Source organism: Parastagonospora nodorum, assembly GCF_000146915.1.
Source record: "Parastagonospora nodorum SN15 chromosome Unknown scaffold_25, whole genome shotgun sequence".
NCBI lineage: Eukaryota > Fungi > Ascomycota > Dothideomycetes > Pleosporales > Phaeosphaeriaceae > Parastagonospora > Parastagonospora nodorum.
This window is the reverse complement of record NW_001884573.1, coordinates 128,743-155,980: the sequence shown is the minus strand read 5'-3', so window position 1 is coordinate 155,980 and position 27,238 is coordinate 128,743. Positions and strand designations below refer to the sequence as shown.

Below are 27,238 nucleotides of genomic sequence, written 5' to 3'. Positions count from 1 at the left end.
AAAGCGATGGCGGGGCGACATCACGTGCACAATTAGCCCTTGGACGCGCCTGCCCAGGCGGTGCCACTACGTCCCTCTTCCGTCACCGGGCATCTCAAGCTTCGCAAGGCATCTCAAGCTTCGCGAAGCATCTATTCTCAACTACCGGTGAACGTTCTGCAGATCTCCGCATCTGACAGCAGACATCGCTGTGCTTGCGCAGCTTACCCCTCTATGTCATGGAGAAACCTGGTCGGCAGTTGCAGATGCCCTTGCACCGGTTAATTCTGTGTTAGCCACCACCCAGTGACCAGTTATCTATCCATATCTCGGATGACAGCCGGGCAAATAACATGGCCGATGTACGAGATGTGGGTTTTACCTGCAAGGGTTGGCCTAAGCATATAATGCTGATGTTTGTACCCTTTCACTCCACGAACCCTTAAATTGGATCCGACTATTCGTTGAAATTATTCGCACTCACACGTACTCGTGAGCCTCGACTCGTACATCGCCATGTCAGAAAAGGACCCACAAGCCGTCCAGCATGGCGTCGACTCTTCACAGCCCCAAAACAATCATTATGGAGAAGACTCAGATGTCGTCCTTCTAGACACTGGAGCAGCACATCTTGAGAATGCTCAGCTTGCCGATTTAAAGCTTGCAAAAGACGGTCATACTGTGCTTATTCCGCAGCCAACATCAGATCCGAACGACCCGCTGAATTGGTCGTGGCGACGTAAGCATCTCATGTTGGCAGTCGTGTCTATCACGGCTTTTCTTGGCGATTATGGGAGTGGAGCTGGTATACCACTCATCGTGCTCCAGGGTGAGGAATGGGGACTCTCGCCTGCCAAAGTTAATGAGGCAGGCAATCTCAACGTGTTGATGCTGTAGGTCTTTACTATTACTTTCGGCTCGTCCTTGCTGATGTGTTTAGTGGTATTGGCGGTATCTTCTGGATTGTCATGGCATCTTTCTGGGGTCGCGCACCTGTCATGTTCTGGTCCACCGTATCAGGCACTTTGTTCACCCTGGCATGCGCTGTCACTACCAGTTTCGACGTCTTCTACGGTATGCGTGCCATGATGGGCTTCACACTCACTGCGTATCAAGTTGTGGGGCTTGCTTGTGTCAAGGACATGTTCTACTTCCACGAGCACGCTCGAAAGATCGGAATCTGGGTCGCGATATTCATTCTGTCGCCATATTTGGGTCCATTTTTGGCGAACTTCATCATTGCGGGTACTGGTGACTGGCGGGCTGTGTTTTGGCTCGTCTTCGCGACCTGCTGCGCGGATTTGGTTCTCATTTTGCTGATATGCGACGAGACATACTATGAGCGGTCCATTTCCATCGATCAGCAGCCTGCAAGACCTCAAACCGTACTCGGGCGGCTATCGAGGGTTATTGGTATCTGGCAGGTTCAGCATCATACAGGATATTTCAAGACCGCTTCGCAAGCCTGCCAGCGTCTGCTCTCGGCCTTCCTCAAACCCATAATCATCCCGGCCATGTTTTATTAGTATGCGATACCAGGGATATGTTCTGGCCATACGCTAATGTCAAGCAGTTGCATGAGCTTCATGTGGTCCGTCGGCATCAATATCACATCTACAATCCTCCTCGAGACCCCTGTCGCAGTTGGAGGGTATGGATTCGGACCAAAGTCCATCGGTTTCCTCTACTTCACGCCCCTGGTTGCTGTCGGGCTTGGTGAATCATTCGGCCACTTTTTCAATGATGCCGTTGCAAAACGTTATGTGGCCAAGCATAATGGTGTCTTCAAGCCAGAAGCTCGCCTTGTCACGTCCTATATCGCTGCGGCCTTTATGATTCCTGGTCTCATCATCGTCGGCCAGACCTTGGAGAAGCATCTCCACTACGCAGGCATTGTGATGGGCTGGGGTATGTATGTATTCGGAGTAATGCTTGCTACGGTCGCAATTACAGCTTATGCGCTCGATTCATACGGATCAGCTAGCTCGGAGGTCTCTGGTTTGTTAAATTTCGCAAGAGGTACGTCAGCATCGTGCAGGGGCATCCACTGATCTGCTAACCCCCACAAGTCATTGGTGGGTTTTCCGTAGGCTACTTCCAACAGCCCTGGGGCGCGAAAAGCGGTTATGGCCTCTCTTTCGGCATTCAAGCTGTTATCGTCGCACTGGCTGTGTCCATCATACTCATGCTTCAGCTTTTTGGAGGGAGGCTGAGGGCAAAAGGTGGACCTGTCGTATAAGAAAGTGGCGACACACATCAATGGCTTTAAACTAAGTCATGACTGGGAAATAATACAGCGTCTGATGCGAAAAGGCCTTGACAGTCATCCTTAAAGGTGTATAAATCGTCTCGCTAATATTTACCATGTTTCCAGATTGGGAGATGCAGCAACAAGTCTTGTGATGCGATCCCAACGTCCCAGAAAATGTTACACACAATGGCCAAGGGTCTACCAATTGGATGAAAGCGCGCACGAACATTTCAGCAGGTTTGCGGATGTCGACAGTTGTATAATCTGATTTCAAATCAGTTAAATGCAGTTCATTGTTTGATGATCATAGGGTGCCGCATCCGTAGGTGCTCAGCCGAGGTGTTGCTCGTTCAAAACCCCGCAAGACGCCCCGCCCGAAACATGCACGAGTGCAACAAATGCTCCATCACTAAGCATCTGGAACATCATGATTGGTCTAACAGTAGAGTGCTATACCATTTTGAGCCTGCGAAGGCTCCAGTATGACAAAAGCCCGCCGAGTCGCACTTGATTGCAAACTGATATGCTATGATGCGGCACGTAGACAGCTTGGAATACTCGATCTCGCCCGCAGTTCGTGATCCAATCCATAAATATCAGCTCCTCCCTGGTTTAACAGCAATCTTGATTACAATCTGTTTGATCGAAGGCGAGTGACTTGTTCTGCTGGCTTTCACCGACGCCCTACTCGCTTCTTCAAGCCCTCCATAGGTTCTTGCGTGTTTTAGCGCTCTCTCAGTGGGAAAATAGTGTTCTGGACTTTGCTCATTCGAACCACTACTTCCGCATCGCGAATTCGGATATAATCATACACTGGTCATTCTTCATCACGGCTCGAGAACAAACCTATCTCTACCTAGAAAGAGTTAGACAGCTGAAGCATTATGGCACCGGATCTGAATTCGATCGACAGCAACGGTCGTTGGGACTACTCTACGCCTGGGTCCGGCGGCTACAATATCCCAGATATTGTATACGATGTAAGTCTGGAAATTATCAGGTCCCTGCTTCTCACGCTGATAACGAACAGGACCCGTCATCACGGAAGCTCCGAGTATTGACCATTGGGGCCGGTCTTTCCGGCATTCAAATGGCGTACCATATCCAAAAGAATTGCGAAAATGTGGAGCATGTGATCTATGAGAAGAACACGGATATTGGCGGAACGTGGTTGGAGAACAGATACCCAGGTAATGAAATATCCGCGATATGTGGTGCTCAGACACTGACATGGTGTAGGATGTGCTTGCGACATCCCCTCTCACGCGTACACACTCAACTTTGCGCTTAACCCGGATTGGCCTCGTTTCTTCTCGTATGCTCCCGATATTCAAAAGTACCTGCTCAAAGTTGTCGAAGTGTTCGATCTACGAAAGTATATGACCTTCAACACTGAGGTTGTTCGTGCGGAATGGCAAGAAGAGACCGGAAAGTGGAAAGTTACTTTGAAGCAAAAGTCGCCTTCCGGCGAAGAGAAGGAATTCGTGGAAGAATGCGACCTCTTGCTTTACGCGACTGGTATTCTGAACAACTACAAGTGGCCTAAGATTAAGGGCATCAACAGCTTCAAGGGAAAGATCGTCCATACAGCTACATGGCCGGAAGACTATCAGAGGGAGCAGTGGGCCAACGACCGCGTCGCAATCATTGGGTCCGGCGCATCTTCCATCCAGACGGTACCGACGATGCAGCCACACGCAAAGCACCTAGATATATTTGTTCGCACTGGCGTCTGGTTTGTACAAATTGCCAACAACTACGGTCAAAACAAAGAGTACTCGGAAGAAGAGCGAGACGAGTTCCGACGCGATCCGAAGAAGCTATTGGCACATGCAAAAGACATCGAGAACCAAGTCAATGGTTTGTGGGGCGCGTTCTATACCGGAAGTGAGGGTCAAAAGGCGGCGCAGGATCTGTTCCGAGAGCGGATGAAGGAGTTCATTAAGGACGAGAGACTCCTGGCTGGATTTACGCCGAAGTTTGAGGTCGGATGTATGTGCTTATGTTTCCTCACTCATTGCGATTGCAAAGCTAATATTCGATAGGCCGCCGTATCACACCTGGTGACCCGTACATGAACGCAATCCAAAAGGAGAATGTTGATGTACACTTCACAGCCGTTGACGAGATCGACGAGACAGGCGTCATTGGCAATGACGGCAAACACCGCGAAGTCGACACCATCGTCTGCGCCACCGGTTTCGACGTAACATATAAACCACGTTTTCCCGTCATTGGCAGGAACGGTGTCGACCTTTACGAAAAGTGGAAGAACGAGCCAGAATCATATCTCGGTCTTGGATGTCCTGACATGCCGAACTGGATCATGTTTGTTGGACCAACATGGCCCGTGGAGAACGGCTCCGTGACTGGACCACTTTTCGGAGTCGCTGAATATACCATACAGATCATTAAGAAGATGCAGCGCGACCATATTAAGTCATGGGTGCCGCGGCAGGATATCACAGACCGTTTCAATGAGCACGCGCAGGAATGGATCAAGCATACTGTGTGGAAGTCTGATTGTAGATCGTGGTACAAGAATAACGAGACAGGACGCGTGAACGGTAAGCCATCACTCATCACTATACCACACACTGCAAGGCTTACTGACACTTTCTAATAGCCGTCTGGCCCGGCTCTTCAAACCATTACTCCGAGGTCATCGCCACGCCACGCTACGAAGACTTCGAGATTCAATACTTGAACAAAAACCCCTGGGCGCATCTTGGTATGGGTTTCGCAAAGTGCAACGTCGCGTACCCAGAAGCCGATGTGAGTCCGTATCTCGCGTTGGAAAATATCGATCCAAAGTGGTTGAAGGCTATTGGGTACGAAGGGCCGGCGCTGGAGGTGGAGAAAGCCAGAGATGAGAAGGAACAACCGAAGGTGACGAGGACGGGTGAGGATGGTGGGAGTGGAGAGCAGCCATTGGTGACTGTCACTTAGAACAAATTTAGATGCGATTAAGAACTCGAAGCGTGCACGTGTACACAATGTTGTTGGTGGGAATCAAATTGAACGCAGAAACGATTGAGCACTAAACCCGAGTAGTCAACTTCAGTACATAGGTTGGTTTGTGGAGAGGATTTAGTCAGGCAGGAATGAACAATTGCTTTTCTCGCTCTTTCGTTTCCAAGGTTGGTACCGGTGTTGTGCCCGGCGCACGGCCCACTGCCTCCGCATTCACTCTCCCCATACTAGTTTGCCAAGCTTCTCAAGTAGTCTTGATTTTCTCTGCCGCGAAACCCTACCTAGGTAGCCCTACAAGACATTAGCGACCATCGATGATCAACGATCTCTCAACCACTCACACGGAACTTCGACCATGGCCACTATAGACGAGAGTCGTGCGAAACTTGTTGCGTAAGTGATCATCGCTACTCAATGTTGGCACTTGACTAACTACTGTTAGATCTATACAAGACTATGACGCATCCATTTTGGAGATACATCAAGCAGACCTTCTCCTCCACAACGTGCGACGCCAACTTCGAAGGAGCGTACACGCCCTGCGACACTGCAACCGTCGTGCGCGCAACTATTTGGAGCAGAAGACTAGTCAACTCGTGACCACGTGTATCACAGCGGAAGCCACATTCTACCGATCCGTCAAGCGACGCAAAGAAGCATTCAAACAGTACATGGCCAACGCTGCTGCCTACGCCAAGTCACAATGCATTTCTCTTTGCGAGATGATGTACGAGAAATTGCCTCGAGAGCTCAGAGATATGGTGTATAGTCATATCTTGAAGAATGAGGTGGTTTGGGTTGGGCAACCCCCACTGAGGCCCTCCAGGGACGCGCGCTTTACCGCACAGCGAGCACATCGATTCATTACTTTGAATAACCCCAACGTGAAATCAGAGCCGACAAACATCTATGTCGGACAAGGCAGCCGAACTCACCGCCACATGTTCGACGTGAATTTTGTGACAGATCCGATCTTGTGCGAATTCGATAGATCCTGGTATAGCGAAGCCACTTTCGTTTTTGACGACCCGAGCCATATCCCCAACTTCTTCGCCACCTCTGAATTGAGGTCAGGGCTTGATGTTAGCACACTTATTCGCAAGATCATTGTTAGGCTACCGGAGAATGTGATAAGAAAAGAGGGTTACGAAATCAAACGCTACCGACACAATCATAGGGACTACTTGCGCATCATAACGGCGTCCGATCGCTGCCATGATTACCCACTGCTCCTAGCATCGTTCCTCACAACACACCTGAAACCTCCGGTGGCAATTACCTTCCACATCCTACCGACGATTGACATCGACCGTAATCTCCAGATTTCCCTGAGGAGTCTTGAGGTTTGGGACAAGCATGAGCGGAGCGCTCGAGTACTGTTAGACGGTATTACATACGTATGGCCTCTTATTGAAGAACTGGAAGCGCGAGGGCGCAAGATTTCTATTTGTTTAGATTCAGCTGCAGAGTTGTTTATGACGAAGAACCACACGTTATGGAGTCCTGAGGGTTGTTTGGCACGAGCGATTGAGTGGGGACTTGAGAAGCGCAACAAGGCGACACAGAATATTTCTTGAGCCGCTCGATTGCTGTATTCAAGATATTGTGGCTCTGAGTTTGGAAGAGGAAAGGCATCTTCTCATTGTGTCACTCGCAAGAATAAAGGCACGGAAACGTTTTGAAGAGATGTAGCCATCAGTCGCGTAGATTTCGGCCTAATGGTTCTGATCAAGGAAATGGGAGTAAGACAACAAGCTACGTCGCAGATCACCATGATATTACTTTCTCAGTGAAACCTCTGTCAGTATGAGATCAGTCTTCTGCACGTGTGTAGTGGTTGGTGAGAGAGTGACGTATCGGCACGCAGTAGCGCGTCCCAGCCGCTAGCCCAACTTGACCACATCTGGGCAACAAACGGCGACAGCCCACTTGACTTTTCGCTTTGCTCTTTCGATCTTCACCTTCATTCCGAATCGTCGCCGTTGTCCTGCGCAGTCTGGTGTCCACAGCATGGCGCCTCCATCACTGCCAGGTGAGGAAGTCACTCGCGTGAAACAAGAAATTATCAGGTATGAGTGCAAGCAATATTCTCTAAGCAAAAAGATCTAATAAGATTCTAGGACTATCAGGAATTCGAAAAACCTGTCGCTAGAGGCTGCGCGACTTCGCAAGCAGCTGGTTCAGCTCGAGGCTGAGGTTCAATGTGACAACAAAACGCTTCGGATCTATGTGAACTCGGATTGGGACGCCGGGTCGCCTGCCAAAGCACTCAAAATGAAGTTAAGGAGACGAGAGAACAAAATTTCCTTCGTAAAGGACGGCATCGAGCAAGCCCATGACAAACGCGAGACAATAGAGCACCGCATGGTACAACGCTGGAAAGACTACAGAAAGCTGCATTGTTACATGCTTTGCTATTCTGCACGACAACTATTGCCTCGAGAATTACGAGAGATGATATACCGGTATATGTTCAAAGGCGAGCGTGTCATTGTTGGACAGCACGCAGCTGGTATTGCGAAGCCTCTTGAATCCTTACCTGTGCTCCCAAATTACATACCGGACAACAATACCCTGGGTGCTCTCAGTACGGAAATTGTGGAGGCTTGTTACCTCTCAGCTACGTTTGTCCTAAAGAGCCACGTCTACCTCGATACTTTCTTGTGCAACGACTGGCGGGACCTCGACTTGCTCCCCAAGCAAAACATTAGCAATATCGAGATCAACGTCTGTCGACGTGATCTTGATCCTTACCCGCAAAATCCAGTTTCGATGAGTGAAGGTTTTTATATCTCGCCAGAGGATCAGACTGCTATTCTCAAGAAAAGCATGAGAGCGCTTAGGTCCTTGAAAACGAATGCCAGTATTGTTATGAATCTGGACTTTCAACCACGTGTATCCCTCGGCTTCAGCGACTTCGACCATAACCGCCTCCATCTCTACCTGAATGTACTGTCCAGTGTTATCTCAGAAGTTCATGATAAGCAGGGCACAGCCATGCGCGATATCAAGATCTTCATTAGGAACCATTTCGACCCGGCCCAGGTTCATGAGTTCATGAAGAGCAATCGTCTAGAGAAGACCGCAGGGGCGTTTCTATGTGTGCGAAAAAGGTGTCCACAGTTGAAGCAATTGTTCGTCGGCTGCAATGAAGATGAAGTCTAATCGAAATCTGAGTTGAAGGGAACTATTCGATATTGCGCCAAGAATGTTTGCGCTCGAGGTGACAACAGAACGGAGAAGTCGCCACACATCGACATCCTGCGCGTCCCTTTTGCTGGATCTTGACATGACCGGGATATGGGATGCTCTTTGTGCGGAATCTCAACCTAGCAAGCTCTGTCGGTCTTATCCGATGGTCGAGCGGCCTATGACATGAGACAAGGTCTACTACAAGCCTTACAGCAGGGTTGGTATGCTAAGTACTACCAAATGAAACCAAAAGCACCATGATGAGATCGAATATGCATAGAACCTCAGATGGACCCAGTTTCTTGTCTTCTTGCAGTTTGAATTACCCGGTCACATTTACGTGAGAGCTTTTTGTGCCCCTACATTACAGACCACTAGCATTTCGTGTGAGCTGGTTGATCAACATAAGGAACAAGCGTGGTCTGAAGCGAGATGCGCTCGTTCAAGTCATTCGTGCGGCATTGCGCTCGACTATGTGGGCATATTATGAAGCGGGCGACTGGGTAGCCCCGGTTCCTATACCCAGGTAGGTTGCATTCCGACATTTCAAACTAGTGGAGACCTACGTGCAGGCACCAAGTCGAATGACGAGAAAATGTCCCCGTCGAGAATCCTGTGGGACGAAAACGATGCTTCCGTTAGCAAGATGAAGAAGTTTGTGGTGAGTCGTCAAGAAACGAGCAAATAACAGGACTTCCGAGGTAGCGCACAAGACCCACCTCATGCGCCCCAGCCTTGGCATCGACATTTCCGCAAGTGCCGGCAGAAGATGACCCGACAACCTGTGAACCTTCGACATCGCCTCTTCCTAGTTTTCTCCTCCATGTAAAAGTGACATTCTCCCCGACCCTACGATGTACGCATGCCAGTCACCTCACCTACATACGGCACGGGATCTTACCGAGGCAAAATCGCGTGGTGGTGCGGTTGTCAATGTGTTTCATGTCTCCACACCTCATCTAAACCTCTTGGAGCTTCTACCCGAGCCTTGCGGGGCGAATCCACCACTGATAAACCATGACGACGGTAATGTTAGGCTTGTAACAACATGCGCATGACTAGATTTAGACGGTGTCTATATTTGCAAGAATTCTCCTGCCTAAAGTACTTTCGCGCATCAATCAGATCTGATGATCTCTCTAGAATACCACCGGTACTACCGTTGGCAAGGCTGGTAAGGGAAGGTGGGCGCGGGAAGACTGGGATGGGCGCATTAATCTTCCGTTGGAACCTTCTCAGTGCGTACCCTAATAGCACGTTTCCACCATTGAGCTTGGACGATGGCACAGGGATCACCATCTCACCTCAGAGGCTTTACCAGGCTTGGTTTGATTGTTCCGAAACCTAACTAATTCCAAACTTTGAAAAACACCCTTATGTCTATAAACACTCGTCTTTGCCCTTGACCGTGTTCAGTCGTCCCGGTCACTCATCTAATCACTTCGACGATCACAATGCGCAACCTCATTGTGTCCTTGATCTCTGCCGCTACAGCTGTCTACGGATATGCTGATCCGATGGGTTGCAGCGGTGTTTGCACCAATGCTCATGACCCAGCACTCATCCGACGTGACGATGGCACTTACTACCGATTCTCCACTGGCGGCAAGATAGCCATTCACAGTGCGCCGAGCATCACAGGACCCTGGACGTACAAGGGTGCCGCGATCCCTAACGGCTCGAAGATCAACTTGAACGGCAAAGACGATCTCTGGGTATGTAGAACGTGTAGATCTTTTCCAAAAAAACCACTTCTGACGATGTGCAACAGGCGCCTGATGTTACCAAGGTTGGCAACACGTACTACCTATACTACTCCGTATCAGCCTTCGGCAACCAGAACTCAGCTATTGGTGTTGCTACAAGCTCAAATCTCGATACCTGGAACGACCTAGGCTCCACCGGCATCACATCGAAACCAGGCGACAACTACAATGCCATCGACGGTGCCCTGTACTGGGACGGCTCCAAGTTCGTCATGTCATACGGTTCCTTCTGGGCCGATCTCTTCTCCATCAACATGCAGAACCCACCTACCAAGATTGTGAGCGGTGCCAGCAAGGTCCCGCTCGCATTCAAGCCCGAGGGCGAGCATGCCCAGGAAGCTGCCTTCATCGCGTTGAATGGCAAATACCACTACCTCTTCTTCTCGGTCGGCAAGTGCTGCGGTTTCGACGCCAACCGCCCTGCCAAGGGCGCCGAGTACAAGATCCAGGTCTGCCGATCGACCAGCGCGACTGGAGGATTCGTCGACAAGGCTGGCAAGAAGTGCACCGAGGGTGGAGGTACAACCGTCTTGGAGTCGCACGGTTTCGTCTACGGACCTGGTGGTCAGGGTGTCTACTACGACCCTCAGATGGGCCCTGTCCTTTACTACCACTACGTCGACACGCGCATTGGCTACGCTGATGGCCAGAAGAGGTTCGGTGTCAACAAGATTGACTTCTCGAGCGGATGGCCGGTTGTGTAAGCTTGTTGAGGCAGACTCACACCACTCTTCTTGTACATATTTACATGAATTTAATATCTTACGCAAGACCACATAATTGAATCCGAGCCATGTTCCCGAACGTCTACGACACGAACATCCGCTGAAATCTCCACTGTCCATCCCAGCCTAATCTTTCACCGTCGGAGTCGATGGGAGACCACCTGATGTGTGAAGATGAGACTCCCAGGATCTCGAAGCTGGCATTCAACTCCCAAAACCATAGCTGATTCTAGTCATCGTCACGCCTCAACACTCACGCTCGCTCCGTAACTCATCTCATTTCGTCTCAACACACTCCCACGTCGGCTTAACCCCATGAATCGCCCCAAAAGGATCATCACACATACCCCTACTCCTCTCATACTCCACAGTACCCGCAATATTCTCCGCCAACTCCTTGCCATAAACCTCCTCAATAAATGCAAAGATAAGATCCAGGCCCGCCGTAACCTATTGCATCTTATCAGCTCCCAATCTCTCGCCCAACCGGCAATAGGGATACAACTCACTCCACTACTCGACCAGATGTTGCCATCTACAATCCACCTTGCCGGACTCTTCCAATTGACCTTTGGCCCCATTGCCGTAATCGTGCCCCAAGCTTTTTTATTCGTCGTCGCCGAGCGCCCGTCCAACACACCCGCCTTAGCAAGTATGCCCGCGCCGGTACATACGGAGAGCAGATACTTCACCTTGGGATACGTAGCGCGCACGAAGTCAGTTTGCGCCGTAAGATTGAGCAGTCTGACGCCTCCGCCGCCGGGCACGAGGAGGACTTCGATGTCTGAGGGCGGGTTGGCGTAGGTGTGTGTTGGGTTGACCTATTCACAAAGCAAATGTTGAGACCAGCTCAAGACCAGCTGGGGGAGGAGCAATGCTTACGCTGTACCAAAAATTGCTATTCTGGTGGTTCTGCGAGGGAGTGGGTGGTTGGACCCATACTGGATCCAGCGTTTCGGAGATCAGCGCGAGGTTGAGTTGGCGGCTGAAGGCGAGGTAGTAGAGGGGGTCGAGGGTGCCGAAGACGTCGATGGGGTCGAAGGAGGGGAAGAGTGCGACGGCCCAGTTTTTGGGGAGAGCTGGTGATAGGTTAGGAGATTGTTTGGATAGTTTTGGGGTGGAATCGTATAGTACTTGTGTCGTTGGAAGCAGGCGCATGTTGTGAGGCGACCAGAGTTGCGCCGAAGAGCGCGGAAAGGGCAGAGAGTTTCATTTTGATAGGAATGCAGCGTCTCTTGCAAGATCAAAGTACTCAAGGTCGCGAAGCATTTATGTTCCTCTTCATAGATCTGCTCGGTGAATTGTCGGTCCATTTTATGCAGTTGCTGATTCGTAGGACCACTTGTGGCCAATTACAGATTGAGCAAGTTTGCCATACTCCATCAAGCTAAATCTGCTCATATTGGGTGGAGTCAAGTCACGTGCCTTCACACAACCTGCTCGGCGGCTCTCAGCGCTGATTGGCTGTCTGTGGTTCTCAGGTAGACCGCCTCGTACCAAGGAGTACGTCAAACACCTAAACGTACCTTAAAAACAGTCAATTCGCCAGATGTTGATGGTATTTGTTCCTGTCATTAAATATGTAGCTAATGCGCATTGAGTTCTTAGCTGCGATCGTATACAGCCACCTATCAGACAGCGGACTAGAGTTCTAATGTGGTAGTACCGAACAGAGAGTGGAACGTAAATCCCGTTTGCCTGGCTGTGACGGATCAAACTGCCAGGTGCCAAGCGAAGATGGCCTTTCTATCTCAGGTTTTAGGCCACCCGCGAACCTGGTCGGTTCGTCCCGAGGGCGAAACATGTCTCGGCTGCGAAAACGCACCGAGAACGTTTTGCTGAACATGCTCACTTAGTTCCAGATCCTCTGACCTAAGGGTATGTGTAAAATTGCCTTAAGAGCCGAGTAACGTTAAAAGCAGTTTGAATTTGGATAAAACGCCAAGATTTGCGCTGCTAGATTACTACTAGAAAGCATCCTGCCATACAGGATGAGACGAACGCAGTTAGCGCTTCTGTCTGGGGTATCGTACATAAAAGAGCTGAAAGTTAAAAAAAAATGGAACATGAGTATCCTGCAAGCGCTCAAAATCAGTCGCCGCCGAGATCAGGGCCACCCTTATCCTATTAGCTAGTACGGAGCATGACCACTAAAGTTTTCTGGCGTGTGTTCACCATAAATCGCGTCGGCTTCACTGTTCATGCCGGTTGAGTTGAGTAGAGCTGGGTCAATGCAAGTGTCGGAATAGTACTGTGATGATGCTCGGCCAGGGGATGGTAGGGGTGAAAGCGAGCGATCCTCGAAGACGTTGGTTGGCAACGATATCGGGCGGCGAGGGTAAGGCGAATACGGATTGAGGAAGCTTGAATCGTAAGAATCAGTGAATGTCGAATCAGGGTGTGGCGAGAAGCTGCGCTCATAGCTGGCAGTGCTTGACCGTGTGCCTGTATACGCTGAGCAAACTTGAAGGCAATCGTCTGAAGCCGAGGTATCAATTTGCTCCTGGTTGGCGGGTTGCCAGGACTGATTTGGCGAAGAGGATGCACGAACGCGACCGAGGGTTTGAGTTGACGAGGCCTCAGGACGCCGTCTTTGCATAGGTGGGACATGTAACTCAGGGTGCCTGCTACGCATATGCTTTAATCTAGCGTCTTGCCGTTGATAGACCTTGAAGCAATTTGAGGCGTCGCACTCGTACAAGTCTGCTCTAATGTGCTTCAGCCGGACATGTCGCGCACAGTTGCCGGATCGGTATGCACCTGTGAATGTCTGGTCGCACTGCGTGCAGGACAAGATTTCATGATCATCGTTCATGCCGGCTGCAGAAGTGTCAGAAGTGACGACGGCCGTAGCCGTGACGGTGGTGAAGTGGCCAGGAAGCGGCGAGTTTGTTGGGGAAGATAGGCGAGAATAAGCTATGCCATCGGTATTAGGATAGCGTCCAAACGCTTCGACCTGCGGGAAGCTGTCCTTGAAGACGTCCAGATCACGCGCAGCTTGGTCTACATGGCCGAGGGCATGTAGACTGGTTGGCTCGTCCGGCAGTGGATACGGCGACGAATGATATGGCGCACGCTATCCTTTGTTATAAGCAGCACAAATCCAAAGATTGTAAGACTTACTCGTGTGTTGTATGCGGACCAAGGGCCCATCACGGGACTAGCTGCAACAGTTTGGAATTCTTCGTAATCATCTGGCCCATGGAGAGAGAAGAATGACGAATCAGGTGCGCCCCGATAGTCGATACTGCCATCATCCCTTGTATACTCCGACATGACGAGCAAGATGCCCCTGGCAGAGGGCCCGCACTATATGACCGTAGTGAACCCGAGCGACGGTAGGCGGTTGGCAACACTGAGTTGGAGTGAAGAATGTTGCGGGAGCGGACGTAGGAGGGAGACTCAAAAAAGTATAGAGTGGCTAGTATGGAGGACAGGTCCACTGAATGGGCGGCGATGCTATGGATACAGCAGCGAGGAGGGCGTCCAAAACTATGTACGCAATCCCAACCGTACGAGTGTACGGCTTGGCATCGTTCGCGGCAAGCCAGTGTAACCGTGAGGAAATTGGAGACTGGCCGGTACACATCCGATCGCGACTCCACTCGCATAGCAAGTGAGGTGCTAGTATTGGACTCGAGAGGTAACGGGAGAAGCTCTGCGACATGGTTCAGGGACATGGAGTGAGGCGTGAATGGGCATGGGTCCTCGAAAGCACTACGACCGTTCAGACCAAATGCGGTACGAACTGCTTAGGGATATGGTGCACGGGATTCGGCCGCTTAGTGATGCCGGGCCGTCTGGCTCATTCTCAAAACGCCCGAGAGTCGAGAGCCACATACATTGTAGTATGGCTGTACACCGGCCTGCAACAGCAATCAGGCTGTGCGTAAGGCGCCCCAGGCTAGCTGATGCTTCCTGTGACATCATGGCAAATGAGGCTGAAAAGGCAGGAATCGGAAGGACCGAAAAGAGTTCCCGTTGATATAGTGTCTGTTATGGATCCTGCAGGGTTGCAAACTCGTAATGATGCAAAGCAGCTCATGAAAACGCATCGCGGAACTCGTAGTGTTGTTGGTGGTAGGTTGCCTGTTGAGAGAAGGCAATCGGCTTGGTGACCAAGGCACACTTGAGACGCTGGTGGGCGGAGCCTGACAGTGAAGGACGGTGGCGACTCCCTTTACGCTGCATCCTGTTGTTTTGTTGTCAATGGAGCGATTTCCAGGCATCAACGGCGAAAATGCTCCATGCTAAGCGGTCGTCCCGGTTCGCGCGCAAATAGCCGACACGGGTGCCTACCGGGAGCGGAAGGCTAGAAAATGAAAGCTAGAGGACGTTTGCAGAGGATACGTGCTGAAACATACGTAAGTAATGGCAGCGAGCGTATTGAAGGAATAGATTGGGGTGGTCTGATGTGACCACTGTAGGGAGTGCAAAGCGGGGTGCTTGCCAAGGGCGTCTATTCTGACGTACGACCGCTTGAAGTCAGCTCCTGGCATTTCCAGCCGTATCAAACGTGTAGACTTTGCTTTTTGCAATGCTCTAGTTTCCCCGCAGTAAACAGACCGGCGAACGGCCTTGAAGTAAACATCGAGGATTGCGCTGCTAGAGTTTCCCCTTGGGCTCCATATGCCCCGTCAAGGAGATGTTCCACCGAACGCCGCACATGTTGATTTGCCCATCTGCAAAGACACCAGCTTGCCTTGCCCTCTCTTTGATGGCATCCATGTTGTTCGTGCCGTTTACACCTACCGTTATTGAAACGAGGCCTTCATTTTGGCCTTCTTGCCCCGCAACGAAGCCTAGTCTTGCATTTGTGAACGCGAGCAGATCACGGCTTCGAGCCACACCGAAAATATCTTCCCACTGCCGCGACGCAGCTTCGTGCTGGCTGTCGCCAGGCTGCAGTCGCAGAACACAGCCTTGCAACGTCAGGTGTTCGCTGCGCTTCATCCCTGGATAGTACACCTTGTGATCCGAGCCGCATGCGTGCCATGGAGAGAAACGTGATTTGAGAGGGGTAGGGTTGTTCGGCCCCGGCGCGAGGCTGTCGAGCTCTGGCATCATTCCACCTACAAGATTCAGTACTAGGGCGATGTCGATGCCGTCTGCCGAACTAGGGTGAGAACCTACCCCTGATACCCTTCGGGTGGTATTGCACGCAGACGGCGTCGCCGTGCTCGTGTTCAAAGATAACTTTTGCCAGACCCTTGCTTTTGATGTGGTCCCTCCGCTTCTTTGCGTCTTCAGTCTGCATGATGATCATGTAGCCGCCCTCCCCGCGCTTCTCCAGTAGCCTGCCCGCCGTAGTTCCGCTTTTGAAGGGGGAAACTAGCTCGATGAAGTCGCCTCCGAGTGGGACTGAAGATACCTGTCAGTCGCCGATGTTGCTCAAGTCTACGGGGATACGTACTCATGCAGTTCTTCAGCCCCCATTGGCCAACAGCAGGATCGCTGTACACCACTTCTGTTCCTAGAACATGTGTCTACACCCTGTCTGTCAGTCGCCATAGGTCGGACCATTTCTTGACAGCCATACAATCAGTCGCTGGGCGCGCTCTAGGTCTTTTGTAACCAGCGCAATCTGGCGTAAACGCGTGGGCGCGGGCCCGAGAGCCAGCTTAGGTCCTATATTCACTGTTCCAGACATGCTGGCCGTTGTATAGTCCGATAAGTAATTTTGTTGTGAATCGTAGCGATCTTGCACTATCAACGGGGCTTACCCGCATCACCCCTCTCAGCGGCGCGTCGCGCCTCGGTCTGTGATGGTTCCCCGCAGATGCTCTAAATACGGTACATTGTTAGTAGCTTTTGTTAACTAGATTTGATGTAATAGACTTGAGTTGTTTGATGATGTTATATCATGTATATGCAAGATGTGAGATGCAACGACGACGATGTTGGTGTGGAGGTACTGTTGCCTCCGACCGAGTGCGCGACTGCTGTTGCCGAAGCTCGGCCCAACTTCAGCTCTGAGGGCTCTCTCCACAACACCGATTTCCTTTCGTCCCAACCCGCAACCACAACAATAACATCAACATTAGACAAAAGTCATCCCAACGGTCTCACATTCTCAAGTTTATATACTGAGACAGGCAGTCTAGTACTCGGAAGAGCGCACTCGCGCCATCTCAGCACGACTGCTTTCATCCGTGATGGATGCGATGCCTACAGGAAACAACCCATGATATATGTATCCCACGTCGAACTTTGTAGTCGCCGAGAGCTACACACACCTTTAGGATTCCATAGGCAAATGGTGGCCATAGTATCAGCTTGATGCCGAGCTGCGACCGCTGATTCGGGTTCGCTTGGGCTCGACAAACGCATCCGACTTCACTTTGTTGGCTACAGCGGGCCAGCAGGCATCTCTCGCTTAACCAAGTCTCCCGCTGAGAGAGAGCCTCGACTCTCGACTTCCTTTCGAAAGACATGTACCTCAACAAACTTTATCTGCTCTTCCAACAGCAAATCGAGTCCTATTACACACTCTCACATTTTGAAGTTATTTGTTCATCCTGCAGCAAAATCCTCCGATGTTGCAACAACCGCGCTCGACCCCTGACACGATGAAGTCCATGCGACATGATCGGTCGAACCGGTTGGTATTACCACAGCTTGAGGCAAGCAGACTCACAAGGTGATATTGGTAGAACTGACATTACCTGCCTATCCATGTCTCTCAATTCTTGCTCGACCTACAACTGATCTCAAGCATAACTGCAGCCACCCACTTCAGCCTTTGCACAGTCAGAAGTATGCGCTTCCTATTTCGGTAAAAGAAGTTCGCGAGCGTGTTTCGATTGCTTGATCGAGAGATCAAAATACAAAGGCGACTGACAACAAGTTGACAACCATGACAAGATACCCGTTAGGCCTGAAGATTAAACATTTTCGAATGATGTCGACAGCGCATCAGCTTGCTGGCTGGTTGACATTCTCTAAATGTGCCGCTTGCCATCAATCAAGATTATACCGACATAACAATCCGCATCCAGTCCGTCCGACCCAAACGACGGCCACAGGAGAGGTGGTTGTGTCAACTCGGGCACACTCTTGCATCCGTGCATGTGCTTGTAATTTTAGCTTATGCTTTGCGTCCGCGAACAATGCGAGAAGAAGCAACAACGAGTCACAAAAGGTGCGTGTCCTGGCCCTCGAACCGCCATCAAAAGATCGGACTTGAGCCACCACTGTCTGTGGTGCCCAGATTATCCTACTGCCTATTACTAGGATGGGTCCTGGACCTCTTGATGCACCAGAGCCGCGGAACGTTCTACTCTGTCCAAAATTGATCTTGTACCTTACAACTTCCGGAGGGCCCTTTGATACCATGGACACGACCACATCCCCAAACGACTCGGTTCACCACGCCATCAGAGATACGCACATGTTTGGCTTGTCGAAGGGCTGAATTTGTCCACTGCAGGTGCGAGAGAATGTATACGAGTATCTTACTCGACGGATTTGTCCTGGTCGAGGTCCAGACTGCCCGAATGATGGATCATATTCACACAGCCTCCTCCCGAGACAGTAAAAGCTACCAGTCATTCAATTCCATAGCTTCCACTTTGGGGGCATCTCATTCTGAACAGCTAGAGCACATCTGACACTCACGTCAACAAAGTCAAGTGCCAGACAAGTACTCGACGCTGTCCTGACGAACCAGCCGACAGTGCTCTCTCATGGACAACGTATATAACGCAAATTTGTTGAGCGTCGCTCGCGCTTTGGCGCGTCTGCGCGTGGCGACCGCACTCCACGTGGATACTCCGCCAGCTTCACCTCGGGTGCTCGGACCACTCCAAACCGCCCGCCAAAACTTGCAGTCACGCAGCATACATTCCCAACCCAACTGGAGCTACTATCCACGGTCCTTATAAGCTCTCCCATGAGCAACCGCCACTATTCAATTTTCATCTCTACCTTTCGTTGAGGACTATTCCCGTTCTCAACCCCGTTGTACTGAGATTGGAGATCGTTGCAGCAGTACCGATCGTTTGTACTAAGGCTTCGAACTTGAACTTTGTATATCAGAAACAAGCCGCATCTCTTTACTGAATCTTCCAACGCGCTAAACTGTACGCCCACCTCCCTTTGTCGTGTTGAGGGTATCCTGTAACACAACTTTAGGTTCTTATACGTCCAACGATCATTTGCGCTGAAATCATGCCCCCAGTACGCTCTGCTCAGCCTGCCATCCCGCAGCCGGCAGTGACTCGGGTACGCTTTCTGTGTGTAAGATCCTCCAAAAACACTGCTGACCTGTAACCTCAAAGCCGCTTCTCACATCAACCATCGTCGTCCTGGCTTCCGTCGCCTTGCCTATCGATGATCAGATGCCGGACACATATCCTGTGGTCGCTCCGCCCATTTCGCAGCATCGTCTACCCAAGGAGCTACCCCACGTCTCGCCTGCTTTCTTGGACGTGCCACAGCCGACCCGCCTCAGGCCCAGCCGCAAGCGACCCATCGAGATCTTCGTGGACAGCACAGCGGACTCGGTGCCTCGGGGTCCTCCTTCGCAGCGACCTAGGCTCGATGGTCGTAGTCCCCTCGGCAAGCGGAGCGACTCGGCAAACAGCACTCCATGCCCATCTCCACGTGATGATGCCGCCCCATACTCGCAGTCGCCAAATGACTCCTTCTGGACCGGCCAGGAGAACCGAGACCCGAATCCGCCGGTCACTCCCGAGCCTTTTGTTGCTGCATTCCCCCGTACGCGAACGACCCGAAGGACCCCTAGCGGCCCGCCTCTGCCATCGTCTCCAGGTGCTCGCATCGTCCGCCCCGTCCGTTCGCCTCGTCTGCCTCTGCCTCCCCCAAAAGATGTCGTGCTTTACGATATTTTAGGTCTAAATGACTGGAACGTCTCCAAGAACCAGATCTTGTCCGCCTGGCGGCATGTTTCCCTCGATCTACACCCCGACCGCGTAGCCGAAGAGTTCCGCGGCACCGCCACCATATTGATGCAGGAAGTCAACGCCGCCAAAGAGGTTTTGACTGACCGTGCTGCTCGGCGCGCCTATCACAGGACTGGGGCCTTGCCCATGGCCATGTAACAACCTTTTGTTGTCAAGATCGGCTACCTGGAAGAGATGTTTAAGACCTGATTTGTACATGTCTTGAGGCATTGAAAAACTGGACAGCGGATCCATGGAGAAAATTTCTGTATGATAGTATAACATACATGAGAGAAGATATGGCGAACGATACTTGTCATGAAAAATGCTGGAATGGACAGCATGAGGCGGCCATCTTGACATCGAAGCTGCCTATGGGCATTTCTGTATTCTTCCACGACGCCATCGCGCGCAAACATCGTTCATAAGCATCTCTCAAGAAAAGTTTTGTATTTCAACTTCATTGTCTGCATGTGTGTCTGAGCTGATGTGGAATTTTGAGGTTGCGGTTGTCTTTGACAAAGAAATAAGTTTGGGGCGTAATTGGCTTGTCGCAAGACTCGGTTCAAGCTCGAGGCTCGAACAACACCCAATTTTGCTTGATGGTGCTTACACGAACTCGCTATCCTAATCCTCAACAGGTGTTAGCGCAGTCCTGCGCCACAGCTACTACAGCTAGCATCATTATGAGTCGAAATCTTAGCCGAGAGATACAACTCTTAAAGCAATGCTCAGACACCAATGTCACAACCCGCATACCAAGCCATCAAACAATAACATGGAGCACACACTTTCAACGCCCCGACTAAGACTAACACTTCTTGAAAAAGCGGAACTCGGAAGTCAAGAATTCTCGTGGCTGCACGAGCTCCGAAGCGATAAGCAGACAACATGGTGGAGGTAAACCAACAATCTCTCGCCAAATCCCAGGGAAAATATTAACGCACATCTAGCATACACGGCCAATCCAAATCCCCGGCCGACACGGAGAAATTCATCAAGCACTGCCTGCCATCACCGGAAAATCCAGACGCGGTCAGAATCGCATATGCCGTGCACATGATACAAGAAGAAGGACTACGCTTCATCGGTCTCATTACCCTGCGCTCCTCGACAGAACTAAGTCTCCCCGAAGCCAACCACCTCATGCCGCCCGCCGCACTTGATCTCTCGTCGACGCTGAATCTCGAACTTGGGTATCAGTATTTGCCGCTGGCGTGGGGGAAGGGGTATGCGACGGAGGCGCTGCCAGCTGTGTTTGATGCTTGTCGAGCGCTGGGGGGGAAGGTCTTCGTGAGGGCGATTGTGGATGCGGAGAATGGCGGGAGTTTGAAGGTCATGGGGAAGAGTGGGATGAGGGAGTTAGGGGTGCATGAGTGGAGGGGGGAGAAGGCGTATATGGCGGGGGAGTGGAGGGGTAGGATGGTGTTGTGGATTTGGGGGATGTGGTTGGTTCAGTGAGGTTGGGCGGGTGCATAGTTGCTTCATACGAACCGAAAGATGAACGATAGCCATAGCAATTTAAACTTGAAGGAGCTGCACGCTTGGATGAGCTTTTTTTCAACTTTCTGGTTCAGAGATGGAGCAGGCTTACAGGTGGGAGCAGATGATCATGTTAGAAGGCACATCGACCTAAACTTCTAATGTGAGTTGTACGAAAGGCGTTTCTGGCACGCAATTTTGCATGTTCTGTCACTGCCCAATCCGTGTCAACAACTTTTAGTCCTTGGATCCCGTAATTGTGCTAGCCATCACGTCTTCGATCAATACAATGAGTGTCCGAGCTAATTCTTATTTCATAAAAGCTGCCTGCCTCTTAAGATTCAGGACCTCTTCACGAAAAACACGAGTCGCTGATTACGATCATATCCACAGCTAACTTTCCGAACTGCAAAGAGACCTTGCCATCAACTAACGAAGCTGAGAAAACCGATCCACCGCCTCGTTCCGGCCAAACGTCTTCCTCCTCAGACTTTTCTAGACTGCGTCGCTCGTTGCAGTTATCTTTAACATGTTACTTGAGGTGCGATGACTTGATATAAAGCCTGAAGTATGAGCGTCTCCGTCTGCATTGCCGATACTGTCGCTCCAGAAAGCTGACATCTATTGTCAACGCGCTTCCCTTCTCCACATTTTAGGCGTTGTTCTGTAAGAGGAGGTAATATCTCGCTTGCGTTGCTGTTTCAAAGGCTGCTTCACCCGCAGGGAATGTCCGCTCGGTATCGCATGGATGAGAATGTTATCTGTAGCCTGCGGCAGACGTAGCAATGTCCTGCTAGTAACGATCAACACCTTGATAATTGATTTTTCTCCCCGAATCGTTAACTCTTTGAGCATATCAGCGAATAAAGTAATGACTTCACTGTTTGACGAATTTTCAGAAGAGTGCGAAAGCAAGACGTCCAGCTCAAGAACGACATATGTCTCACGATATAGGTTCGCCAGCGCAGCGCCTAGTATATCAATCCACTGTCTTTCTGTAGCAGCGGTGCGGAGTTGCGTGCAACTTAGAGATGTCGATTTCTGAGAATGCGATGAAGTGTCCAAAGTAAGCGCTTGAGCAACGAGCGACTTCAGAAAGTCCACTGGAGTTGGCGTTTTTGAGGCTGAGTCCGGCATTCTTGATTTCACAGCCCACAGTGTTGGTATGTTCTTTCTTTTCAATTCTTCAGTAACTCTCACGGCGGTGTCGCGCAGCATCGCTCGTTCTTGGAAAGTTCCCTTGACGAACATCATCGACGAAATGCGAGAGTCTGCGAATTTCTTCAGCGTCGGGGACTGCCAAAATGTTCTCGGGATATTCATCCGTTGATTCTGTCGGCGTAAATTTCGTATCACAACGGCGTGGTTGTAGCTCTCCACTGGATCGAATGACGAAGGTTCTGCTGTAATGCGGACCATTTCCGAGAACTGCAAATCCGAAACCTTCCCATTTGTATCTAATAGTGAGCTTGAGTTGATGGATTGGTGATCTGCATATAGTAAGTGACTACAAGAAACTGATATTGACTCCATTGGCCTACTAATCATCATGGACCTCATCTCGAGAATCGTACTTTCGGACTTTTCCACTCGATCAGCCATTGTCTCCAATATCGTGTGCATCTGCCGTAGCTCCACTTGAGATCCAGAAATGGCTAGTTTCTCGATTGTCCGCGAAGAAGCCTCGATGCTTTCTAGGAGATCTTGGTAACGCAGCTCGGCAGGACGTGTAACAGAGTGGACAATATGACGGAGCGTACCCTCTCGATACCAATCATGCGCGCGAATCAAGAACTGTATGACTTGCGCGTACAACACCTCGACGACATCTGTCATTCTCGTGGTTGGGTAAAGCGTTGTCGCCAGTTCAACGCGAGGAAGAGCGTCGGCGATGCGAGCCAGGCCTTTTGATATGCTTGCAATAACACCTTGATGGTTCAAAAATGCCTAGTGACTCATGTCAAACTGGAGCTGATCGATAGTTGTGCTGTTCGGATCAACTCACTACGAAGAGAAACTTCATCGCACCCCAAGCCAGAGCTACATACTCTGGATGGTGCTGCGCTAGAATGTCAAAGATATTGCCGTAGTAAATCAAGCGACTCGAGAATCGCTCTAGCCACTTTCTAGCCTTCTTGTTTCGGGATGATTCATAGTCCTTTTGGGCGATCTTGACAACATCTTCCAAATTCTGCAAACTGCCCGTGTGTGTTGCTAGGTCAACCTTGCGCTCATTTTGCGTCATGTCAGAGCCAAATTGAAGAATGGCGAGCTTGTACATCTCAGCAGCACTTGTTCCTGTTCTCCTGGATTATGTTAGCGTTAGAGGCTAATGGCGCTACGCCTGACGTCTCCCCATACGTTGTGCCAGAAGAGCCGATCCACTCCTCACTCAGCTTTTTCTGTTGAAACTCCATCCTATGTCATGCGAATAAATCATGAATGGTTCTCTAGAGACAGCGAGCAGTTTTCCACCTTCCATGCTGAGGTTTTCAGCTGCCAAGCACGGGCTTACACTTACAGACTAATCTTATTGTGGTCTAGACCCTTCCTCTGCATGTTGGCTTTCGTGTAATCTAATCGCGCGGGGTCCCACTCTTAGTCTTCTCCCCGGTTGTCGTCACAGATGTCGACCTGGCCACCGCAACCTGCGAAAACCCGTACAAGGGGAGCTATTCACCCTTTTGATTCCATTCGTGGTGTCGCAAGCTCCAGCAGATCGAATGAGGAAAGTGACAAGGCTGTAGACTTTGAAGACGACCAGGATTCAGAAGATAATGACAGTATCGAGGAAAAACTAGGAGACACGAATGAAGGCACTACTCAGAGTGATCTTCCTGGCCGCATCTTAGACGTTCAAACGTCAGACCAAATTTCGACGTTCAGCGGTGCCCCAGTCTTACCACGAGTCTCGCTTGATCCAGGACAGATCTACGACGGTTCACATGGGACCCTCACGAGCAAAATTTGGCCGGCTCATCAAAAACATCCAGAAGAGGCAAAGGAAGAGAAATCTCATTTGCTCAGCAAATTGACCATATCGCGGGACCAGACAGAGGCCAGCAACTTTGATAACGAGAGGCTCTTGGCAATTACCTCCGAGAAAATCACGGACCAAGTTGCTAGGGATCAGGACTATCAGATTTACCTGGCGATGCTGGAGCAACAGAGGAACAGTCGGCTACTCATGGCGCGACGAAAACAGAACACTTTAGATTCTGGCATCTCAGATCCATATTACCCCGGACGCTTTAACTTGAAGGGCCCTCTTGATACTGGTCTCGACTCAGAGCCGGATCCCGGACCCCAACAACCTCCAATGGACGTGCGACACTTTTACCCAAATTATTCCACGGCGGAGACGCTACAAGCTCACAGTGAGACCGGTGATTCCGAGCTCGTTGATAGACTACTGAAAAGGATTGAAGAATTGGAGAAAGGCACCAAGAAATTGGAGATTCTATCAGGCCAAGGATCCAGGCCTTCCCGCTTCCAGATCCTTCACTTGTTGGATAATGATGAAAAAGTCGTATGCCTCCAAGAGCCCACTTGGACCTTTGGGGAGGATTTTAGGCTTCAGCTCAAAGCTGAGTTACCCTTAGTCGATCTGGCCACTCATCTCCGGAAGAATGACGATATCTCTTTCTTGGTTTACAAGTCGTATGCGACACCAAGAGTTAGCACCACAGAACTGGCGGAAAGCTTGGAGGCAGGCGTGCTACCTACCCCTGAACCATCGCACGAGTTCATCCAGATATTGTCCGAAGAGCTGCGCGTGGCTTTAGAGCAACTTCTTAGCTCCACGCATTCAGTTTACGAGGAATACATTCGCCTCTCTTTGGGGAAAATAGAAGCCCCCTATCTGTTTTGGTATCATGCCAGATCAAAAAGCAGGGCTTTTTCGGATTTACCCCCGAAAGACCGGGAACAGCTGAAGCTACTAGTCGATTGGATTGACCAGAATTATGCACCAAGGTATAAACAATTCGACGAAATGATATCGCGTGGACGCATATCCCATGCATTTATGGAGTACCTGTTCTCCACCGGCGATGTCGTTGTTGAGCAGGATGGAGAAAAGACAAAGGCTTACCGGTTGCATGGCGTGCCGAACCTGAAAAGAGTCTACGGACGTGTCCATCACTCGCAAGCGTTTGAGAAGATATCTCGCGCATATGAAAGGACAACTAAAAGAGCTCATGCTAACCAAGCTTGGAAATGGGACGTTTCATGTTGGACTATTGTGTACGATGGCCAGTTCTGTAGTCGAAGTCACACCCTCACACTCGAACTGATTGCGGAGAGCCATGACGAAGAAGTTGACATTAATGGGCTTACTATAGTCCCCCTGCGGTTCGTAGGGAAATATTTGCAAGAGAAATTGAGGCGAAGAGGCTGTACTTTTTGGTCATGCCGTATCAAACGACCTATCTCTTATAGTGGTGATAAAGATGCGTCGCATACGGTACGATATGCCACGTGATGGACGTTCTAATTAGCGAGCTAAATTTTGATTTAGGATGGTGAGCGGTACGTAATCGACAACAAATCATACAAGAAGCTTCACGTCGACGCGCAAAAATCGAGGCAATCACAAGAGTTCCTGGCAGCTAGTGGCAACAGACAAACAACACCATTGTTTGTGAAAGAGATGGATAAAGATGAGCCTCCTTCAGCACCCAACATATACTTATTCCCGCCAACCATCCCGGGTTTCTCGCTACGTCGCAAACTATGGAGTATGCACTACTCGGGTGTGTTCCGTTGTGTGAGAAAGCTAACGCCTCGCAGCTGATCTAATCGTCGACAAAATCACCGATATTTCATGGAACAAAGAAGCCTTCAAGCACCTTGTCGCCGATGACAAGACCAAAGAACTCGTGCAAGCTCTTGTGGCGGATCGAATCTCCGGCGACAGAAACACCGACATCATACAAGGGAAAGGCAACGGACTGATTATCCTTCTTCATGGAGGCCCAGGCACAGGCAAAACGTTCACCGCAGAGAGCGTCGCAGAGCTAGCCGAAAAGCCTCTTTATCCTGTTACCTGTGGCGATATCGGAACTGAGCCAGAACATGTTGAAAGATACCTTGAATCGGTTCTGTACCTAGGAAACATATGGGACTGTGTCGTACTTCTTGACGAGGCTGATGTCTTCCTCGAGGAACGAGGCATAGCCGATTTAGCGCGGAACGCCCTAGTATCAGTCTTCTTACGGGTGCTCGAGTATTACGACGGGATCCTCATTCTCACCTCCAATCGCGTCGGCACATTCGACGAAGCTTTCAAATCCAGGATCTCACTTGCTCTCCATTACCCCAATTTCACCAAGTCGCAACGATGCCGTATTTGGAAGAATTTCCTAAACCGGCTGAAAGCACTGAAAGAGCCAGACATCGATTTCGATGACATTGAATGCAATGTATTAGAGCTGGCTGACAAGGAGCTGAATGGCAGGCAGATCCGCAACGCGATCACGATTGGAAGGCAGCTTGCCAAGTTTCAGAAGAAGGAGTTGTCATATGCCCATCTGAAGCATGTTGTTGAGGTTGCGGGCCAGTTTGAAACGTATTTGAAAAGAACCAAGGAGGACCTCTCAGATGAGCAGATTGCTCGGCTTCATGGACGCCGATAGTCCGAAGGAAGTTTCTCCTACCGTTACACTCTTTTTCTTACATAGAAGCGCGTAATACTTGATGTGTTATCTTAGTCCTTCGTACTGAAGCTATATCCGGATGCTCAGCCTTCAGAAAGATTCCACGCGGAGCCTGGAAGACATTTGACTCGCAGCTCCAATCAAGACTTTCGATCACTAACTTGTAGCAATCACGCAACGAGTAGCACTATGGTTCATTGAGTGAACATGAAAATAATTGTTTGTACAAAGCTAGCTAATGCCAAAGTAAAAGGAATGGTTTTATATACAAGAAAATCTTCGCCTTCCATCCGATCTATCCCAGATATGC

The 27,238-nt window shown here is 50.3% G+C and overlaps 15 protein-coding genes across 15 annotated transcripts; 10 read left to right on the top strand and 5 right to left on the bottom strand.

Annotated features, from left to right (window-relative positions):
- Positions 1–495: 495 nt before the first annotated feature.
- On the top strand, positions 496–2,218 carry SNOG_13088 (hypothetical protein; the record flags this gene model as incomplete). Its single annotated transcript, XM_001803251.1, has 4 exons — positions 496–872; positions 920–1,504; positions 1,553–1,998; positions 2,070–2,218. The coding sequence occupies 4 exons, from the start codon at positions 496–498 to the stop codon at positions 2,216–2,218; spliced, it is 1,557 nt and encodes a 518-aa protein (XP_001803303.1).
- Positions 2,219–3,114: 896 nt separating this feature from the next.
- On the top strand, positions 3,115–5,179 carry SNOG_13087 (hypothetical protein; the record flags this gene model as incomplete). Its single annotated transcript, XM_001803250.1, has 5 exons — positions 3,115–3,210; positions 3,231–3,420; positions 3,470–4,222; positions 4,276–4,797; positions 4,857–5,179. The coding sequence occupies 5 exons, from the start codon at positions 3,115–3,117 to the stop codon at positions 5,177–5,179; spliced, it is 1,884 nt and encodes a 627-aa protein (XP_001803302.1).
- A 379-nt stretch (positions 5,180–5,558) lies between these two features.
- On the top strand, positions 5,559–6,780 carry SNOG_13086 (hypothetical protein; the record flags this gene model as incomplete). Its single annotated transcript, XM_001803249.1, has 2 exons — positions 5,559–5,596; positions 5,646–6,780. 2 exons carry the CDS (start codon positions 5,559–5,561, stop codon positions 6,778–6,780), a joined length of 1,173 nt encoding a protein of 390 aa, XP_001803301.1.
- A 433-nt stretch (positions 6,781–7,213) lies between these two features.
- Positions 7,214–8,368, top strand: SNOG_13085 (hypothetical protein; the record flags this gene model as incomplete). The annotated part of the gene is made up of 2 exons (XM_001803248.1): positions 7,214–7,272; positions 7,324–8,368. 2 exons carry the CDS (start codon positions 7,214–7,216, stop codon positions 8,366–8,368), a joined length of 1,104 nt encoding a protein of 367 aa, XP_001803300.1.
- Positions 8,369–9,849: 1,481 nt separating this feature from the next.
- Positions 9,850–10,865, top strand: SNOG_13084 (hypothetical protein; the record flags this gene model as incomplete). Its single annotated transcript, XM_001803247.1, is given in 2 exon segments — positions 9,850–10,110; positions 10,128–10,865. 2 exon segments carry the CDS (start codon positions 9,850–9,852, stop codon positions 10,863–10,865), a joined length of 999 nt encoding a protein of 332 aa, XP_001803299.1.
- Positions 10,866–11,711: 846 nt separating this feature from the next.
- Positions 11,712–12,099, bottom strand: SNOG_13083 (hypothetical protein; the record flags this gene model as incomplete). The annotated part of the gene is made up of 2 exons (XM_001803246.1): positions 11,712–11,965; positions 12,021–12,099. 2 exons carry the CDS (start codon positions 12,097–12,099, stop codon positions 11,712–11,714), a joined length of 333 nt encoding a protein of 110 aa, XP_001803298.1.
- Positions 12,100–13,017: 918 nt separating this feature from the next.
- Positions 13,018–14,162, bottom strand: SNOG_13082 (hypothetical protein; the record flags this gene model as incomplete). Its single annotated transcript, XM_001803245.1, has 2 exons — positions 13,018–13,962; positions 14,010–14,162. The coding sequence occupies 2 exons, from the start codon at positions 14,160–14,162 to the stop codon at positions 13,018–13,020; spliced, it is 1,098 nt and encodes a 365-aa protein (XP_001803297.1).
- A 1,329-nt stretch (positions 14,163–15,491) lies between these two features.
- SNOG_13081 (hypothetical protein) lies at positions 15,492–16,143 on the bottom strand (the record flags this gene model as incomplete). Its single annotated transcript, XM_001803244.1, has 2 exons — positions 15,492–15,994; positions 16,020–16,143. The coding sequence occupies 2 exons, from the start codon at positions 16,141–16,143 to the stop codon at positions 15,492–15,494; spliced, it is 627 nt and encodes a 208-aa protein (XP_001803296.1).
- A 606-nt stretch (positions 16,144–16,749) lies between these two features.
- SNOG_20140 (hypothetical protein) lies at positions 16,750–17,374 on the top strand (the record flags this gene model as incomplete). Its single annotated transcript, XM_001803242.1, has 2 exons — positions 16,750–16,936; positions 16,991–17,374. 2 exons carry the CDS (start codon positions 16,750–16,752, stop codon positions 17,164–17,166), a joined length of 363 nt encoding a protein of 120 aa, XP_001803294.1. The 3' UTR covers positions 17,167–17,374.
- On the bottom strand, positions 16,987–17,153 carry SNOG_13080 (hypothetical protein; the record flags this gene model as incomplete). Its single annotated transcript, XM_001803243.1, has 2 exons — positions 16,987–17,054; positions 17,123–17,153. 2 exons carry the CDS (start codon positions 17,151–17,153, stop codon positions 16,987–16,989), a joined length of 99 nt encoding a protein of 32 aa, XP_001803295.1.
- A 621-nt stretch (positions 17,375–17,995) lies between the features above and the next one.
- On the top strand, positions 17,996–18,300 carry SNOG_13079 (hypothetical protein; the record flags this gene model as incomplete). Its single annotated transcript, XM_001803241.1, has 2 exons — positions 17,996–18,027; positions 18,120–18,300. The coding sequence occupies 2 exons, from the start codon at positions 17,996–17,998 to the stop codon at positions 18,298–18,300; spliced, it is 213 nt and encodes a 70-aa protein (XP_001803293.1).
- Positions 18,301–19,055: 755 nt separating this feature from the next.
- On the top strand, positions 19,056–19,948 carry SNOG_13078 (hypothetical protein; the record flags this gene model as incomplete). The annotated part of the gene is made up of 3 exons (XM_001803240.1): positions 19,056–19,109; positions 19,166–19,604; positions 19,659–19,948. The coding sequence occupies 3 exons, from the start codon at positions 19,056–19,058 to the stop codon at positions 19,946–19,948; spliced, it is 783 nt and encodes a 260-aa protein (XP_001803292.1).
- Positions 19,949–20,567: 619 nt separating this feature from the next.
- SNOG_13077 (hypothetical protein) lies at positions 20,568–21,250 on the top strand (the record flags this gene model as incomplete). The annotated part of the gene is made up of 2 exons (XM_001803239.1): positions 20,568–20,689; positions 20,743–21,250. The coding sequence occupies 2 exons, from the start codon at positions 20,568–20,570 to the stop codon at positions 21,248–21,250; spliced, it is 630 nt and encodes a 209-aa protein (XP_001803291.1).
- A 1,968-nt stretch (positions 21,251–23,218) lies between these two features.
- SNOG_13076 (hypothetical protein) lies at positions 23,219–23,552 on the bottom strand (the record flags this gene model as incomplete). The annotated part of the gene is made up of 2 exons (XM_001803238.1): positions 23,219–23,242; positions 23,277–23,552. The coding sequence occupies 2 exons, from the start codon at positions 23,550–23,552 to the stop codon at positions 23,219–23,221; spliced, it is 300 nt and encodes a 99-aa protein (XP_001803290.1).
- A 345-nt stretch (positions 23,553–23,897) lies between these two features.
- SNOG_13075 (hypothetical protein) lies at positions 23,898–26,907 on the top strand (the record flags this gene model as incomplete). The annotated part of the gene is made up of 4 exons (XM_001803237.1): positions 23,898–25,624; positions 25,712–25,736; positions 25,791–26,025; positions 26,063–26,907. The coding sequence occupies 4 exons, from the start codon at positions 23,898–23,900 to the stop codon at positions 26,905–26,907; spliced, it is 2,832 nt and encodes a 943-aa protein (XP_001803289.1).
- Positions 26,908–27,238: the final 331 nt, after the last annotated feature.